This window comes from Calidris pugnax, unplaced genomic scaffold (assembly GCF_001431845.1).
Source record: "Calidris pugnax isolate Ruff unplaced genomic scaffold, ASM143184v1 scaffold20, whole genome shotgun sequence".
NCBI lineage: Eukaryota > Metazoa > Chordata > Aves > Charadriiformes > Scolopacidae > Calidris > Calidris pugnax.
Window position 1 is genome coordinate 9,555,245 of NW_015094510.1, and position 19,298 is coordinate 9,574,542.

The 19,298-nt window shown below is 38.6% G+C and overlaps 1 protein-coding gene across 6 annotated transcripts in view; it reads right to left on the reverse strand.

The window, feature by feature from the left end:
- Window positions 1–19,298, reverse strand: part of PCDH17 (protocadherin 17) — a 117,651-nt gene that overhangs the window by 95,859 nt on the left and 2,494 nt on the right. For all 6 annotated transcript variants that reach the window (XM_014966103.1, XM_014966099.1, XM_014966101.1 and 3 more), the window contains exon 2: window positions 16,434–19,234. In XM_014966103.1, the coding sequence (XP_014821589.1) occupies window positions 16,434–19,049 (2,616 nt within the window). In that variant the 5' untranslated portion in view covers window positions 19,050–19,234. The remainder of the gene's footprint in view (window positions 1–16,433; window positions 19,235–19,298) is intronic.

Consider the following 19,298-nt stretch of genomic DNA (forward strand, 5'->3'; position numbering starts at 1 on the left):
TGGAGTTATACTGCCAATATAATCGGCTTCCTATTTATTGAGCTCCCCAGTATTTGGGAAAGCTGTGAAATGGGATTATAAGGTTAGGTTACATACATCTGTCTCTATATTATATAAATATTTCAGGAATTGTAGCCTGTTGTGTAAAGAAACACATGTAATCATATTTTTCCATTACATAAACTTCAGATGACAGAATAGTATAATTGTTTACCATTGCTAAGAAAACATTAAATCATTCTCATTTATCACATTATATTTCCTGCTTGATCTAAGTAACACTGTTATTTTATGTCTACTTGTGTGCTACACATACAGAACTGCTAAGAGGTGTATGCATTCCACCCCACCTGCACAAGATAATGTCTGCTTCACAAAATAAATGGAAAGAGATAAAACACATTTTAGGAACAAAATATGAAGCACTCCCCAATTTCACTGCTTATTTAGACCATGTACTATGCTGTATAATCTTGGTGGAACTGAAGCTTTTAAGTATAATTCTACTGTAACAGAAACCCCTGGAAATAATTAATAAGAAGTAGTAGTTCATCTATAGAAAAAAACAGTAGAAGTTCAGCAAGCCTTCTATTTAATAGAAGCCTTAATGAAGTTGAACATTAGTTGCTTTTAACCACATTCAATATTAAATAACTACTTTGACTGGATTAGCAGAATATACAACAGACCATTAAACCTGATTATATTTAAAAAACCAGTTTGCTTAAAAAAAAAAGAAAAAAGAAAAAAGTAATTGCATTAAAATGTACTGGGCATTCTCTTATCAAATTAACTCTGTAGGTCTGACTTGAAAATATGGATTTTAAAAAAACATGGTCCAAAATGACAGTTAAAGGTCAATGAATCAAGTTGCCAATTATATTTTCTGGTAGCAGATGGGTGCAATGAAACCTAATGATTGAATTTGAAACGCTTTAATGCACCTTTTATCTATGGCTCCCACCATGTTGAGTCTACCTCAGTATTCCTAACAGATACTATGTTTACTCTGCAACACACTCACCTACAATTAGCTAGCTAGAATGAAATCTGCACTTACCACCACATCCACTTTATTCAAAGAATATCATACCATGAACTCAAAATAACAATACATTTGGTAGTGTATCTTTGGTAGCATTTGGGGTTGTTTTTTTTTTTTTTTCTGATTTTTCATTCTAATCTACATGTTAAACATGAAGTCTGGAAATTAAGATTTTAAAATGAGAGGGAAACTTAAAGACATAGTGCCTTGACATTTATGGAGATGATCAAAGTGTTTGCTATAATTTCAAAAATATTTTTCTTTCCATGTGTTAGAACCCTTTCTTTTCAGTATGGAAACAACCTTAACTTTTTTTTTTTGTTTTTTCCTTTCTTTCATGCACACAGATTCTACAGTGCAATTGTGAGCTCGTGGCATTTTATTTTTAATTTTGAGATATCTCTGAAAGCTCTTACTCAGCAGGAATTCTCAGTGAAGCCAGTAAGTGTTGTAGAATTTGTCCTATTCTTACTGCTGTTGTTTTCCTGTTTCTAAGAGCAACATATCACAAATGTTTTCTGAACAGATAAAAGCTTATATACACTGCAGTACTCTATGGTGGAGAAGGAGATCAAATTATGGCTTTTTAACACTGACAAATTGTTTTGTACTCACAATATTTAGTAAGGGGAAACAGAGACACTGGATATTTTAAATCTGTTAAGTTTGTGTTAACATCTATCCACTGTGTTTACCTTCTTCTGTCCATCTCACTAAAGGCAACAATAAAACTCCCACAAGCCATGACCTGAGGTCCGCTGAAATCAATGGATGTTTTCAAATTGGTTTCAATAGCCCTTGGATCAGTCTGCTTACTTCAATTAGGGGATAAGGGAGTCTTTACATGGCGTGCTACATTCCCACAGATACATATGTTGTATGCTGAAGAAAGCTGCAAAGGAGCAGGAAGAAGATTACAATAGTGATAGAAATTGAGAAGAAACTCTTAAACATAATATTCCTTTATCACAGCATATGGTCTTCTCTATGGACGGCATTTCAACAGATTTGTAATGGCAGTGACAGGGAAGGGTGATTAGCTAGGCAGCAAACATTGTATGTGGCGCAAGACTTCGATTCTATGTTTCTTCCCTACAGAGTGAAAAAAAATAGCGATGAAGATAAAGCAGGACTTGATTCTAAAGCCACACTGCCTGCACAGAAAACACACATACTGAAGCTTTCTTTTTAGATGATGATCAGAAGAACGGAGGTAAATCTAGATCACCTCCTTTTCTTTAAGCTGCAAACTTACCCCCTTCCTCATCCTAAAATCCTTCTCTGGAAAAGCAATGATTCACTTAAATCCCTCAGTAATTAGGAAGAAAAGGACAGATGTTAAAACTTACATTATTATCTTCTGACAATTTTTTTATTTTGGTCATGCATCTATTTATTTCAACATTTTGTTAAAAATCCCCAACAAGGTATTCTATAAACAGTTTGTGACAGGATACAAAGCCCTACTTTTACACAAATACCTTGGCATAATTATTTCCTCTTAGCACTAGAAAAAGACATATCACTAAATATGCTGCCAAAATAATGGCTGAATTTATGATAGAACAGTAGATCACTAAACTTTACAGCCTCACATGCCCGTGCAAGGAGATTTTCAACTGTAAAATGGTGATGAGTTGATTTATCATTTGTGACATAAGATAAATAATTTAGGCTTGCACAAATTTAGCAAGAGGTTCTGTCCCTAAATATATTTTTAAGGCCATAACAGTCATGTGCCTAAGATGAGGTGCCTCATAAAATGGAAAGTTTGATCGAATGCACCATGAAAATAGTAGCAGTGGTCAAGTAGGCTTGGATGGAAAAAATAAGGCCTTTTGGTTATAGGGCTTTGTACAACCATCCACAACTCTGTCACTTCAGTGTTAACCTACTACAATGTCTTCATACAGGACTCTATATTTAGTTGATTCAGAACAAGCAGAAAAAAATAGTTATCTTTCTCGATATGATCACCTCATTTTGAACATGTTGAACACAACACCCACTTATCTAGGGATCTCCACAGGTAATTTTAAACTCATAGGTATTTAAAAGCTGACTATGACAGGTAAATTCATAACAGTCTGGGGAAAAAACAAAAAGTTTTGGATCACCTTATCTCATTACAGCTTGCCACGTCGAGAGTCTGAAATCAGATTTTGCTGTTAAAATAGGGAAGATCTACAAAAGAAATGTTCTCAGCAAAGAATCCAGGATTTGGAAATCTTTTCTTTCTGTTCCAAACCATTGTTGGTTTGTCAACACCTAGGACACTGCTGTAAGTTTCACCAGGGACAGAAAGACTGAATATGAATACTAATATTTGACTGAGGGGCTAGTTAGAATACAGTCATTAACTTATGCGTTTGCTCTGTATCTAATTAGCAGGATGCTCATCCAGCGTGCTCTTTTTCAAAGAGTATGCATGCAATGGCAGCTGGATGCATATATATTTTAATTTTTTAATTTATTGTTTTTAGTCATGAACTTTTAAAGAAAAAAGCTAGTGCAACCTTCTCTAACTAATGTCCACATCACAAAAGTCCCCAAGCCAGCATTCAGAAGAAGTGTTTGTCAGCGGAAGTCTCTTTTAAAATAGGAAAAGAAATGAAAATATGACAGATGCAGTGCAAGAAATTCCAAATAAGCACTTCATGCAAAGGGGAAAAAAATAAGTTGTCAAGATTGTTCCTACTGCTCTTCTTGAATATTCGAACAGGATAATGTGTAGCACAGACTGATGCTGCTCCCTGCAGGTGGATCATGAACCCACATGAAGCCACACCAACTTCCATCTTCATTGGAATTCAACATGGAGTTAGGTGCTTAGATGCAGAGAGTAATCTCCAGCAGAGTGCCTTTGCATACAGTTCTTCTACACATAAAACCTCAAAACTTGTTTTCAGGTAGAAAAGTTCATAAGGAGATGAATTAGATTGCTACCATAGAAAGTTATTCATTTACATAATTTCAGGGCCATCTTAACTTACCGGTGGTTCCTTTCTAAATAAAGACACCATTGTGACATTGGGAATAAAACAAAACCCATACAATACTAATGAACTACCATATGGCCTTCAGTTCACATGCAACTTTATTAACTTCACTGTAAATTGCTAAGAATGAGTAAATGTTGGTTGCTTTTGTTTAAATCTTGTCAGGCATAAAGTGAAAATGCCTGTAAAAAATGTTCAAAATGCCCTTCTAAAATATGCTAAGATCAAGAGCAAACTCATTCACTTTCCATTAAAATAGAATTAAGGATCTTACTCCTAGGACCTTGTGTATCAAACCTCAGCTTAGAGACTTTCCAAGGTAATGGTATAGAGCCCTATTCCTAAAGATTTATAATAGGATTGCTGCTTTAACCTTAACCACAGCATAACAAACAGCACCAATGTAATCATAATCCAAGCTACCAGCAACTTTAAGAATGCGCAAGGAATAGACAGATACTGGCAGGAATTAATCTGCCATTTTCACACATCTGCCCAAGGGAGGTATTGTAATTGCAAAAATTTACTCTTAGACTGCTGAGACTCATAGTAATTATGTTTCTTTTTTAATAGAAATAGCCACAGGTAGTAACAAATTGGGTTTTGAGATGGGGAACTGGGCATGCATTCTAACCCAAATTACTATGTAATTGTCTTTATTATAAAATACTATAGAAAACCTATGACTCAAAGTTTAAAGAACAAAACCTTTCCTTTAAGTAAACTCTTCTCTTCCTATGGCTATTCAACATCTATGCCTATTTCTTCATTTACTGGTATCAGCAAGACCAGTATGACCGCAAGAAATTTATCTTTATCTAAAGATCCTTACCAGTATTAACCAAAATACCTGAAGCTTACATGTGCTTAGCAGAAACAGCTCTCTCTTGCTTTACTTTCATGCAAGTAAAGTAGACTAACAAGTAGGTCAAAATCTGGAAATTTAACTACTCGTTCCTAAGATTGCTTTGCCAGTATCAGGGGATGAAGAAAAGAGTATGTGTGATCTATGTATATTTTAAATTAACTGAAATTAAAGTTTTCTTCAAAATTCTGAAAGCCTGTTTGAAACAAATGAGCACAGGAATGTACTTAAAATGAGTTATTTCACATATGAACGAATAATTATTTCATTACTGTCACATTATTGCGATAACAAGAAGTGTACTGTTGAGAAAGATCATATATATTGTAGCCAATGAATAAACAATAAAATTCCTCCAGTTATTTCTGCCCATTGCAATACTATATCCTGTTAGGGTCGAAAAGAAGCTACAGGTGGTTTAAGCAGAAACGATACATTTACAGATTTAGACAAAATGAAGATTATACATTGAAAGAAATAAGATAAAACATTTTGGTTTCCCCTCTATTTCACCTGATGGCTACAAAGCCGACTGATATGTTCCTTGCCTCGGAGCTACGAGATGCAAATTATCGTGTGCTTTTTGATAGCTAACACAGCTGATGGAAGCAATGAGTGCTGATTATTCTCACATGCCACAAGACACATACCTCCTTCTCACCATTACTCTCAATCCTGAAGCCTGATCGTGGGATACAGAGTTTTAAGCAAGATGTATAACTTCCACCATGAAGTGGAAAATGAGGTCCTTCCTTACCTATAGTCTCGCCTTGGGAAAAAGGTGACAACAGCATTTGTCTCTAAACTTGATACTTTCTAGGTTGCAGCAAAAGGTGCAGATTGACAGAATCGTCCAAAACACTGTTACACAGCTATGTGCAGATCTTATACCATATTAAAACAAAAAAAACTAAAAAACTAAACAAAAAAAAACTAGATGCACATTAGTAAATAATAATGCCTTTTATCCAGCTAGAGAGCTCTTTTGAATCCATGCTGCTCTCTTATCTATGTATCTCCACATAAGCATTCATATACTCAGTTATATTATCTGACATATAGTCTAGAAATCGAAATAGTTTCTAAGCCTTCATAGCTGCCATTTTTAAAAGGCTTTTAAATTCATTATTTCCCAAGCACTCTAAATTCCACTATATTCTTATTGCCATTTGATCCACTGAAATGATGAAGAGATCAGAAAAAAACACACTTGGTACTTTACAGCTGTGGCTGGATAATCTTGCTCATGATCATCAAAGCGGAATTGTTTTTATGATCTTCAAATCTGCATATCAAATTACGAAGTCTATGTGAAAAAGCAAAAGTATCAAATATTCAGACATCAGGACTATCTCAATAGAGTACTAGAGAATGCAGTTGGAGGCTAAGTGAAACGAACAGCTTTTGCAGCTTTGCAGGGTTCTTAAAGCAAAGGAGAGAAGCAACAGGGAGCAGTTCAGCTAACGCAGACTCATAGATTCTGGGCTGAATTCTGCACATGCTTGCCCACATCAGCAACTCCATTCCTGTAAGCGATCTATTTAATTCAGTGGTGCTATTGACCTAAATTAAAATATTCACTGAATAAGTGTTTTAAAGATCATGCCTTGAAAGACATAATACTAAAGCAGTTATACATATATATTAGTTAGTCTCCATAGGCCTTGAAATTACTTATGCACTGGTTAAGGACAAGATCCTACTCTTTCTAGATTTGTGGAAAAGTAGTCTTTTCCTCAGTACTGGTAGGAACAGAGCCCAAGTGCTGAATCTAAGATGCGTTATCAAAGCAATATTAGGGTTTTTTTGTCACCTTTAAAATTTTACGGAATATAAATGTTTTCATTAAGAATTAATGAAAATTAGCTTAGCCCACTTCAGCTTACCTTTTTTTTTTTTTTTGAAACAGAGTTGTAGCTAAACAATCTTAGCCATAAGTGGTTGCTTAGCAATCAGCAAAGAACGAGACAGAAATATAGTAAGTAAAGAATCTGACTGACATGTTCTGTGTTTGAATCACGGCATTCATTAAAAACAACAGAACAACACCAACAGAAGTTTGAAACAAAATTCTATTAATAAAAGAATACATATAACTGTCTTTAGGAACAAATTATGCATTTAAAAGCTACAAATTGTGATTCACATGTCGGCTCCCTATAAAAAATCCTTCTGCTATTATTAAAAATACATTAAAATCCTTCAAATTTTGATGAAGCCATTATTTACCTTTTGTTTTTAATTCAATTGTCAAGTGTGCTTCCAATGATTTTAAAAACAGTATATATCTACAAAGCAAGCAAGAGTTTATAGCTTTGAAGACTTGAAATTGATTTTTAATGCACCAGCTTTCAAACACTACAAAGGCTGCTCTCTGCTGATAAAGACAGTAAACAAGAAAATGTCCTTTAAATGTTCCCTTTAATGTTTTTCTTTAATTAAAAATCAATCAAAAACCACTGCAACATTAAAATGTTTAAAATTAAGACATTAAAAATATTTTAAGGTTTTTGACACATGATGCATTCAAACTAGAATGAAAACTTATGATGTTACTTTTGTTTACTTGTGTTAGTTTAGAGTTTCTTTGCACTGTGAACATTGCTAATCAAGAAATAAAAATACATAAAAGTAGTTTATGACTGAAGACAGCTATTTTTATTGACTAGAAATGTTTAAAATATGATGAAATAAAACTAGGCGTTATAAAACTACTGAAGTAAAATGCTTTTTTAATACCTTTAGATTATTTTAATATATTCCTTTCCTCTAATCAGACCAAAGCCTATTTATGTAGATTAGTTACATCTAGAGTCTCATTTATCCAACCTGTATTTATCCTTTGATCACAAAGCTTGTTAACTTAAATGGTCTTTTATTGTTATGATTCGTTTTCCCATAATTATGCAGTTTAACTGCCTGATTTTTTTTGAATAAATATATGCAAACGCGCCAATCATATTCAGCAGTGTTATGTTGGATGCTCAATGAACTGTAAGAGCCATTTCAATACAATAAAACTGCCTGGAAGTGTTCCAGGGCAAGGACTGCAAATACCAGTAATCATAGTGTCACTAGAACTAGTACAGGCAAATACAAGCGTGTCACACATATATCAATAGATGGTCTGAAACACTGCCTGAAACTAATTTCGCATGTCTATCACTGCAAGAATTTACAATGCATCGATCAGAGGTCCCACCCACACAGCTGAAACTGCATTTGTATCTTGTAACAAGGCTTTTCCTTTCCCTTTTAAAGTCCTCCTTCGGCATGCCATGGAGACTGCAGCAAGCAACCACTCAGCAGGGAACAACATGCAATTAGAAAATTTTCTATTATGGGTAAAACTGTTTTATGAACCAGAGGAACTCTGATCTGATACATACATCACAAAGCCAATAGAAAGGTCCATGGTTAAAATAAAATACTGTTCACTTGAAAGGTTTTACTTGACTAGGTCACTTATAGCATACTAAATTGAAAATAGATCAGCACGGGACCAATTGTCTTGAGGGCTGGGAGAGGAAATATCCCCTCACTGCACAAAAGTGAGATGCACCTGTGCAAGTAGCACGAATGATTGGCAGAAACTATGTAGCAATATATGCAAAGGGACTCCTAAATTTTGAGGACACGTCACCAAAAAAGGAGCTATCTTCTTATCTCAAACAAGTGAGAACTGAATTGATCTTATGCTACCATTTCTGTACAGGTAACAATGCTAACTAGTGGAAGCAATTCAGTAGAAGAAAGAGATGCTTCTTGTGTGACCTTAATAAGTAGGAATTGTATCAGCAACCTTTGGGATTTAGCTAGAAAATATATGACTGCTCAAGGAGGTTATTTAAAGCACTGCCTAATATCCTAATTAACAGGGACATTCATATGAATTTGCTTGTTCTTGAATGTAGTACTTAATACTGAGCATTTTATCTAAAATGCTTCGTAATTTATCTATTTTTTTCTTTCTCATAAGATTTACAGTAATTAATCCAGACTCTTCTGTTAAGAAAATTTAAAAAAAAAAAAGTCTACAGCAGACTAAAAAACAAAGGTTCCACAAAAAAGACCATGACAAATATGTTACTAGGACTTAGAACGCACCCTGGCTAAGATTTATGGCAAGCTGTACACTACTCCGTTTCATCCCATCATATCAGTAAAAGCAGCAACAACTAGTTTAAGCTCCTCATTGCCCCCTTAAAAAGGTAACAAATGAAACAGTTAAACTCAAGGAAATTTTCCCCAAAATCTTTTTGCCACTTTCTTCCTAGTACCTATTTCTTTTTTTTCCCCCTTTTTTTTCTATTTAGGTAAGAGCCTGCAGTCCCATGAGAGTTTCACTTGTTTCCCATATCTTTGAACCCTTTAGCATTAATTTCACCACTTCTCTTCTTCCAGCTGAAGTACAGATACAATTGAAAGCATAAAGCTCTCAGGCTATCTGTTGCAAAAATTTGTCCCAACTGTTCTACTCTGACCTTTTGACATCAAAGGATTGCTTCTATACTTTTAAAGATAAAAACAGAGCTGTGTTTCTGCTCCGGTCAACAAATCATTGTTTAAGTTCTTTTCACAGAAAATTCTTACCTGTTGGAAAATACTAATACTAGTGTCAAAATGTCTTTTCTTTGTATGTGCAGGCACTCCTGGGTCCTGAAAAGGCATCTCAAGACCTCAGCCATACATCCTATGTTTTTCTTCAGAGAGAGAAAAACAACCCACATAGACACACCTTATATATATAGAATGAGTGTCTTGCATAGCGAAACTTTAAACTAATTTAACTACGCACTTTAACTTTTGTAGAAACAACAAAAGAAAGACAAAACAAGCAGGATCTTTAAAGACATATGGATAAATATTACACAGTATGTAAATGTTTCCTGGGGAGGAAGGTAGTGAAAAGGAAGAAAAAATGCTGGGGGAAAAAAAGAAAAAAAGATTATTTTTTTTATTTGAAAACAAAATCCCCACTGTTTTATGGCCAAATGTTGTGACTCAGGAGGAAAGTATTTTTTTAATTACATTTTTCCCTCATTAGAGAAGCTAGGTTATATCTATGTTTTTTAAATACCAAGAGTTATTTGTGGATATTTTACATATACCTAATGATAATTCTCCATGTAACAATATTTGCTGGATTTTAAGAATAATGCTATACTATGCACACTTTCAAAAATATATGAAAACGTGAAAATATATGTTCAGCAATATGTTCAGTGAAGTCTTTGATTTCTTCTTTCAGCTGCACACCTGATCACGTTACAGTTCACATTGTAGTTACAAAATCTTCTAAATTGCAGTCTCCTTAATTGTTTGCAAAGAAGCTGTAAGAAAACATCACAAAAAGCTGATATCTAAAAATAAAGGGCCCAATCATACTATTCTTAGCTGCACTCTGTAAGGCTCTTAGTCACAATTTACTCTTGAACCACTGAAATCATTGACGAAGTCAAAATTATGCTATTGACGGAAATATGAGTAAGAACAGGCCTTTTCATCAATGTGGGTAAAGATAACAGAAACCTGACCAAATCTATTGTTAAAAGATAGGTCTTCAAAGGATCAATCATTGAAATTGCAATGGTAATCACAAATTTGTGTGAATTTTCACATTTAAGATTAGGCATTGACAGTGAGCACCAAGACAAGGAAAGTTCAGTCAACTTTCAGAGCCATTGAGAGCTGTGATCCGGTAAATACTGTATGATTTGATCATGCCTTTTATTTCATCTGCACTAACTTTTGTCAACTCTTATACTTTATAAAACAGTAAGTTCTACAGAGACATTATTATTCTTAATTTATTGGTTAATGAGAATTGCTCTTCTGCCAATGTAATTTTCTTTCTCATAGTATCAATATTCTACTTCAGACTCTTAAATTTTCTTTTTCTCTATTATTTTTCTTGTTTTATAAGGCAGCATTTCATCTTGGAAAGTTCTTTAGGTCTCATATGGACCTATATATCAGGAATAACCCTTTTGAAATAATCTTGCTATAGACAATACTGGCAAGGAGCTCAAGATCAAAACCGGAGCAGGTGTAACACAAAACAGGAGCCCAATTCTGCTTCCTCTGCCTATTTCAGCAGCCAGGGCAGATGCCATAGTAAGCAGCATGCTGCCAGATCTAGTCCTAAAATATGCATACCTTGTGTCACAGTACTATGCAGTGTATCTAGATGAAAAATGAAATTATGTTTCATTAAGATATAGAAAAGATCCTGTCCTGAAATTCTTACACAGAAAACCTCAGTATTGACTTCACTGAATAAGTAAAATTAAAACTACAGAACAATGTAACACAAAAGCATATTAACCGCAGATCGCATTTACACAATGCAAACGCTCACAGGAGTTATTTTGTAAGACATCTAACCTTATAAAACACTGTAAAAACTCCCATAATGCATTTTAGTCAGGTAGTTCTGAACTTTCATCTAATGACAATTTAGTGTCCTTAGGTACAGCCCTAGAATAAGCAGCTATGAAATTTTGAGAATTATGGACTGCAAACTTGCAAATGTATAGAACTGCTCCAGTATCCTTTTGGTGCAAAATGTTAGCTTCTACTAGCTCTAGTGAGAGAGAATAATATTCTTCATTTTCAGTAGAAGATACAGAAACAAAAACCAAATACCTCTGTTTTCAGATAGGAAGTTAAAACATTGAGAACAAATGCAACTTTGGTAAGGAAATCTGCTTCTCATACTGCAGCAGCTGCAGACTGCTTTTTTTCAGTCTTGAAATTTTTGAGCTGAAGTTTCTCAAAGTAAAGTCTGGAATTGTATACCTAAAGACAGAGCAGCACTAATACAGCTTATGGTTTTCATTTGCCCTGAAGACTCCATCTTCTTAGGTCCTACTAGACACCTGGAAATGAAGCTGCACTGCGACTTGACAGTAATCTGTTGACACATCATAAACATCAGGTGCCTGAAATATTAAGAATGATCTGTACTTTATCTTAAAACGCTACAGGACTGCCTAGTACAGCAGCTTCGGTGGTTCTCATCTTGAGAAGTACTTGCAACACAGTCATGTTTTTTTAGCTGTTGTTTAGCAAAGCTGTGACCGTCATTTTCTTTATTCACTCCCATCTCATTCCTGATATATTTACAAACCTCTCCAAGTTGCACCACAAGTATAACCATAAATAATCTCTAGGATGATCAACACTCCTTGTATATGGAAGTAGTTTTCTACACTACTGTTATGTCACTTTGAGGAACCCATTTCAAGAATCTATTTGTTTAGATTAACTATTTGTTTCCCTTTTTTTATCTAATCTTTTATCTATTGGAGACCTGCACAAAGAAATTGTGATCCAGGAAAAGGCAAACTGATTAACTCAGAACTTTTTGGTAGCAGAGATATGAACATATATGTGCATGTTTGTGCATGGTATTTCTTTTTTTAATGGCTGCTCTTCAAAGTAAAACAAAATCCTATTTCTCTTAGTCAGGCGAGTAGGTCAGCTTCATTTACTCACCAAAATGAGACGAGCAGAATTTGCCCAGTAGTCTTTAAGGTCCAGAGTGAACAGAAATCTTTCAACCACATAGAGTTTCCATTTTCTCCTGCTTTAGTCTTTTTTCTTCCCGACAAAAATGAATCATTTGGACCTTAAGTGATTCAAAGGCCACATGGAACTCTGAATCTGGCAATGAGAATTAAATAGCACTGGCCTATATCTAAATATTTTTTACTGACTTGCGTTTAAAGCACTGTTTCTAAAGTATGTTTAGAATGATTGCTGAAGGTAAAACAAATGAAACATGACAAAGTGTAGCTGTTCTGATTTCCCAGAATATTACTAAACTCTGTTCTTCATCCATATCAAACTCATGTGTGCATCAAATCACAAACTGACTGTTTTCAGAAGCCCTTGCCACTTGCAAGTCTCTTGCGCCAATAAAAGATGGAGGTATTCTGCATCCTTGGCTATCCATCCAAAATTTCATATGCATATATGTATGTATACATGTTTAAACTGCTTAATTTTTATGGTACTGAAGAAGTTCATTGATTCATATAAGTAACACATGCAACCATGGCACATGGCTGGATGCTACAAAGTAGTGAGTAAACACACAAGTTGTTGAACTGTGTGACTAATGTGCAACAGAAGTCGCTTAAAGAGAGGTAGAATTACACCACTCTTATGCATATCAGGCAATATTTTCTTCAGCTGCTGGTGATTTTGGGTCAGTCTGAAATCCACAATCACTAAGTAACACTTTACTCCACAGGTATTCATTGACATAAATGGGGTTATCTGTAGAATAAAATACTATTCATAAGAAAAAAGGAAAGCATGAAGCCTATTGACTTTATAGCTCTTATTGCAAAGGAAAAAGCTGTTATGCATACCTAATAAGAGTGAGAAAATTTGGATCTTACTGAGAAAGAAATTATTTATTTGATTTTAAATATTTATAGACTCAATTGGATGTACTAAGTAATAATATAATATTTAGTATGTATGTATATATATCCATGGGTATATACATATGTACGTGTGTGTATATATATATATAAACATAAAGTTTTAATAACACACTGCTCCTAGAGCATTCTGCCATTAAACACTTGCCGAGAAAATGAGAGTGAAGTAAAGCATCTCCATTGTATGAATTATATAGTGTGAGATTATTGTGGCTCAGCAATATATCTGGAAAAACTGAAGTGAATATTCACTAGAGAACACTTACACGATCATTTACCTTTCCCTTACTGAGGTAACGAAGAAAACTGCTTTTCTGAATTGACTGATGAAAGGAGATGATAAAGCAGCTGTTTGGATCCTGTATCTTTTTTTCCACTGGCTATAACTTTGATTCCTAACTGTGCAATTTACTTTTCCAGACACAGGTTTCCTGGAGTGATTAAGGATATGGTAGATCCAGAGAGAGGGCTGATCCTTTACTATTTCTTCCTAAGTTTGCAGTTTGAATTTTACATGAGGCATAAGTACAGGACCAGACACGAAGTAGTATCTACAGTCTAAATGCAAATTTTATATAAAATTTACTCCAGGGATGTGGAGATGGAGAATACAAAATATATTTTAGTACTGCAAAATTACAGTGAAGAGTATCGTCTAGCTTATCTAGCTACTTTAAGTCTGGGCCATTCCTAAATAGAAAAAACTACTCCGGTTCATACTGTGTATTTGTTTTGTCAATACAACAACAAAACATAGTATCAATAAGTATGTTTGAACATGGAAAAATGAATGTTTCCTAATCTACTGGTTGGACCACCTAAACATCCAAAATACTCCGTGTAGATGTTAAGGGAATGCAAAAACATTATTAGATAAACCAGTATGTGCTACAAGGAGTTACGGTTAACATCCCCACAGTTGTCATAATGAAAACTGTTACAGAAACCACAACACACCTTTTTAAGGGAGGAAATTCCTCTTTTAGCTTTATATAGATCTCAGAAAAAAAATAATCATGATTGATATTATACAGTGAACACTGTAAAAAAAGGAATCATATTTTCCAAAGGGATTTTACACTACAGTTGAATCTTTACTACTCGGTAGCATCAATACATGAATTAATTGCTTTATATAGACATTACATGGTTGTAGGAAAGTATAATTTTCTGTCCTTTAGTAACTATTACACTTGTCAGTAGGAAAAAAAAAATGCCGTGGTTTTTTTTTAGCATTCTGACAACTCCATTTTACAGTAAAAAAGTTGACATTACTTAAACAAGTGTCATTGAAAGTTATTTGTTTTTTAAAGCATGAATTATAAATCAAATTATCTCCGGTTGTGCCCTAACCTAAACTCTTTCCTGAAGTGTCACTTTTTGTTAAAATCAATTTCAGATTTTAAGTATTGCTTCACTCACCTAATTGATAGCAACACAAATTCATGATAGGCATAAAATGAAATTGTTTCTGTGACACAACTCAATAGTGGGCTGAGGATTAGTTCACAGTGACCTTGTACAGACAGCTTTTTTTCTTTTTATTTTTCCCCAGTAATAAATATTCAATTTACAGGCCATCAGTTACTGGAATTTTGGTTACTTAACCTGCCAATTACCAATGGCCACTTCTATTTAGCTTAAAATGTTAGATGCAGCTGGCAACTAGAGCATCCGGTGTTCACAGACTGCAGGGTATGATAACTCAAAGGTATTATGAATTTTCTTTTCGTACATCAAGTGTCTACAGCACAACTTCTTTCCCACTAGCTGCATATACAAAATGAGTCTGTGTCACTTCTGATACACTCATCTCATTCCCCTATGACTCAGAACAGCATATTAGGAGAACCACAGGATAAAACAGATATGACATTTCAAATATATTTAATAGTCATTATCCAGAGCCTGCTTTCAATCCAAATGTTAAAAATCACTTTGGAACATACCTGTAGTATTTGAACATTACGCTGCATTAATCATGAGGTAATATTTTAAATTAAGTCAACTGGAGCCAAATTCTGCCCTCACCTTCACTCTGCGAGTTCACTGCTCTGGAATACGTCTTCTGAGTTTGGACTTTAAACTACCTGCTAAAAATTAAGTCATTCTTTGATTAGTACACTATATCCAATGGTCCAAATTCTGCCATTTCTCACACTCACGAAAGTCGGTAGAGGACAGTGTGGCTATAACTGGCAGCAGAATGCAGCCTAGCTGTAATTTCTAAATGAGCTTTGGTAGAAGACAGAGCATGTAAGTCTTTCGCTATAAAGCAATCATCAATATTGACTCAGGCTACTGGAAATCTGACTAGTTGTTTTGCTGTTTTATGACAGGATGTGAGGTTTTTTTACATTTGGGGGTAGGAGGGAATCACCACATACATTTTCTTTCTATTTGACTAAGCAGAATTTTCAACGCTGAAGGTTTGGTTGTTTATGGGGAGAGGAGGAGGCAATGGGGTCCCAATGATACCGTTCTGCATCAAAAAAATAAATATTTATGTATATATATTCTAAAGAAGGAAATTAAAAAAATTAAAAACATACAACTTGGAAAGATAGCTCGTATTTACATACAGGATCGGAGGGCTATAATACACTGTTGCAATAGATGTCCTCAGTGTGTAGAGTTTCTCCCATGTCCTGTTAGTTACTGCAGATGATATGATTGCTTCAGAAACACCCTCCCCCTACTCCACCCCAAACCAAAGCAAAGTGAAACCTGTGGAAGCGCCCAACTCTGTCTGATGATCTTCTAGGAAAATACCCCAGCATGACCCAAACATACTAAACACCTGCCTGTACTCTCACATGCACCTCTTTTACACTGCTGTAACTCTGTTTCAGTGGGCATTTACTTTTGAATCACACAGGAAATACCAGTGTGACAGCAGAACCAGACCCACCAGATATGGTCTGGTTCTACTTTCATTAAGTCCACCTCTCTTTAGTGACTTGTGTTGGTCCCTTCAGTGGTGCCTTACAGCAGATTTCACTGCAGACAAAAGGTAAAGTTAAACCAGCGTCTAAAGTGAGGTCCAGGGTATTCTAAAAGTCTCCTACCTGAATTATGGACATCCGGCTCGGGGGAGCCTCGCTGGCGTTAGTCCCTTGCCCTGTGAAGCTGGTGTGGCAGCCCACATGTCCCTGGGGTACAGTCAGGTTGTTGGAGGCGGGCTTCAGGTACATCACCTCAGACCTGGGAGAGCTGAGGGGCAGGCGGGTCTGGTAGTCAAAGTACATGGGTGAGGTGGCCAGGGATGGGCTGCTCACCACGTTCATGACATTGAGGGGGCCCCGGCTGTCCTCGCCCTCACTGGGCACCAGCATAATGTCATTCTTGCTGATCTTCTTCTTCTTGCCCTTGCCCCCTCCACTGCCACTGCCTCCTCCTCCCCCGCCACTGCCTCCCCCTCCTCCCAGCTGAGGGTGGCTATACTCGGCAATGCGACAATTATAGGTGCGGATCTCCTTGTTCTCTCGCTTGCACTTCACAGCAATAGTGATCATGGCAGCCAGCAAGATGATGGAGACAGTGCTCAGCGTCACGATCAGGGGCAGCGACAAGTCCCAGTGTGGTCGCCGATGCTGCTCACCATTCACCTGTGGCTCGCCAGCCTCGGGCAGGGGCCCCGCCAAGGCCCTGACAATGAGCTTGGCCACTGCAGAGAGGCTGGGCTTGCCATGGTCACTGACTTTTACCACCAGTTCAGCCACAGGGCTGAGCTCCTCCCAGTAGGGGTGCAAGGTGCGTATCTCACCGCTAGTGGGGTCCATCTCAAAGAGGTGCTCCTCATTGCCTTCCACAATCTCATATGTGAGGCGCCCACTCTCCCCAAAGTCACTGTCCAGGGCACGGACGGTGCCCACAGGGTAGCCCACCCCAGCATTGCGAGGCACCTGCAGCTCAGCAGTGTCATTAATGAGGGCGGGCAGGACAATGAGGGGCGCGTTGTCGTTGACATCGAGCACGGTGACTCGTACCGTGGCATTGCTTTCACGGTGGGGTGAGCCTGAGTCTTTGGCCAGCACACGAAACTCAAAGTGCTTTGTCTGCTCGTAGTTGAAGCTCCTCAGAGCGTAGATAGCACCATTGGTGGGGTTCACGGAGACATAGGTGTAGATGGAGACGTCGCCCACATGCCCAGGAAGAATGGAGTAAGAGACTGTCCCATTTTGGCCCAGGTCAGGGTCCTGGGCCAAGACGGAGCCCAGGTACTCTCCAGGAATATTGTTCTCGGGCACCTGTAACACATAGAGGTTCTTGCTGAAGCGGGGTGGGTTGTCGTTCTCATCGAGGATGCGGACGGAAAATGACTTGGTGGAGTTGAGTGGGGGGTTGCCCCCGTCACGTGCCACAATGGTCACATTGTACTCGTCTTGTGCCTCACGGTCCAGGGGCCGATCAGTGACCACAGTGTAGAAGTTGTCATAGTTCTCCTCCAGGGTGAAAGGGACGGCTCCGGGCCCGCCACCACCGCCCAGCACCCGGCACTGGAGCTGCCCGTTCTTGCCCGAGTCACGGTCGGTGACCCGCACCAGGGCAATGACGGTGCCTGGTGGAGCAGCCTCACTCAGGGCTCCCTGGCGAACAGAAACAAAGCCAATGGTGGGGGCATTGTCATTGCGGTCGATGAGGCGGACAGTGACCTTGCAGTGAGCAGGGATGGGATTGGGCCCCAGGTCCCGAGCCTGGACATCGATCTCAATGAGGCCACTCTCCTCATAGTCCAGGTTGCCCTTGACACGGATGAGGCCACTCTGCGGGTCAATGCTAAACAGGTCACGGACACGCTCGGGTGCGTAGCCACTGAAGGAGTAGAGCACCTCTCCATTGGTGCCCTCATCAGCATCGGTGGCATTAAGGTCGATGACGGCAGTGCCCAGTGGGGCATTCTCCGGCAGCTCTACCACGTAGGAGGCTGCCTCAAAGACGGGGCTGTTGTCATTGGAGTCAATAAGGCGCACGTTGATCTGCACTGTCCCCGAGCGTGGTGGGTCGCCGCCATCCAGTGCCGTCAGCACCAGAGTGTGGTGGCTCTGCTCCTCGCGGTCTAATGGCTTCTGGATGACCAGCTCTGGAAACTTCGTGCCATCACCACGGGACTTCACATCGAGGGAGAAGAGGCCGTAGTCGTCCCGGGTGAGCAGGTAGGTGCGCAGTCCATTGTCCCCCGCATCTGGGTCGTGGGCGCTGGTGAGGGGGAAGCGGGTGCCCGGCGCAGCATTTTCTGAAATGTCCATGTCCACCTGGTCAGAGGGGAACGTCGGTGCATTGTCGTTCAGGTCCTGGATTTCCACCTTGATCATGCAGATCTCCTGGTCGTTGGCGAACACCTCGAGGGACAGCTGGCACTTGGCGCTGCGCCGGCACAGCGCCTCACGGTCGATGCGCTGCTTGGTGTAGAGCAGCCCGCTCTCCCCGTCCACGTCCAGGAGGTGCGGGGCCGAGTTCTCCAGTACGCGGAAGGTGGACTTGGGGCCGCGGCCGCCTCCGGGAGCTCCGCGCTCCGCGGGCAGCATCCCGCCTCCCGCCGCGCCCGCCGCCAGCCGCGCATCGCGGCCGATGTTCCCGATGACCGTGCCCGCTCCCTGCTCCTCCGGCACCGAGTAATTCAGGTTCTTCAGAGACAGGGCGGGAGCCCAGCAGAGGAAGAAGCAACAAATGGAAAGGTACATCCCCGAGCAGGGGTGGGGAGGGGGTGGCAGCAGCTGCAGCGGCGACCAGGGTTGTCCCCGTCTTCTCTGCCTCCTGTGCTGGGTATGTTCTTCCTCCTCCTCCGTCGGCTCTCTCTGTTTTTTTCTTTGCCTTCTTTCTCCCCACCCCTGTATTTTAAGTTCCTGAACCTGTTGCTCTAAAACATCTGCAGAGACACAGGATGAGAGGCAGCAAATGGACCATGTAGCTCAGAGGGAGGGAGCAATCGT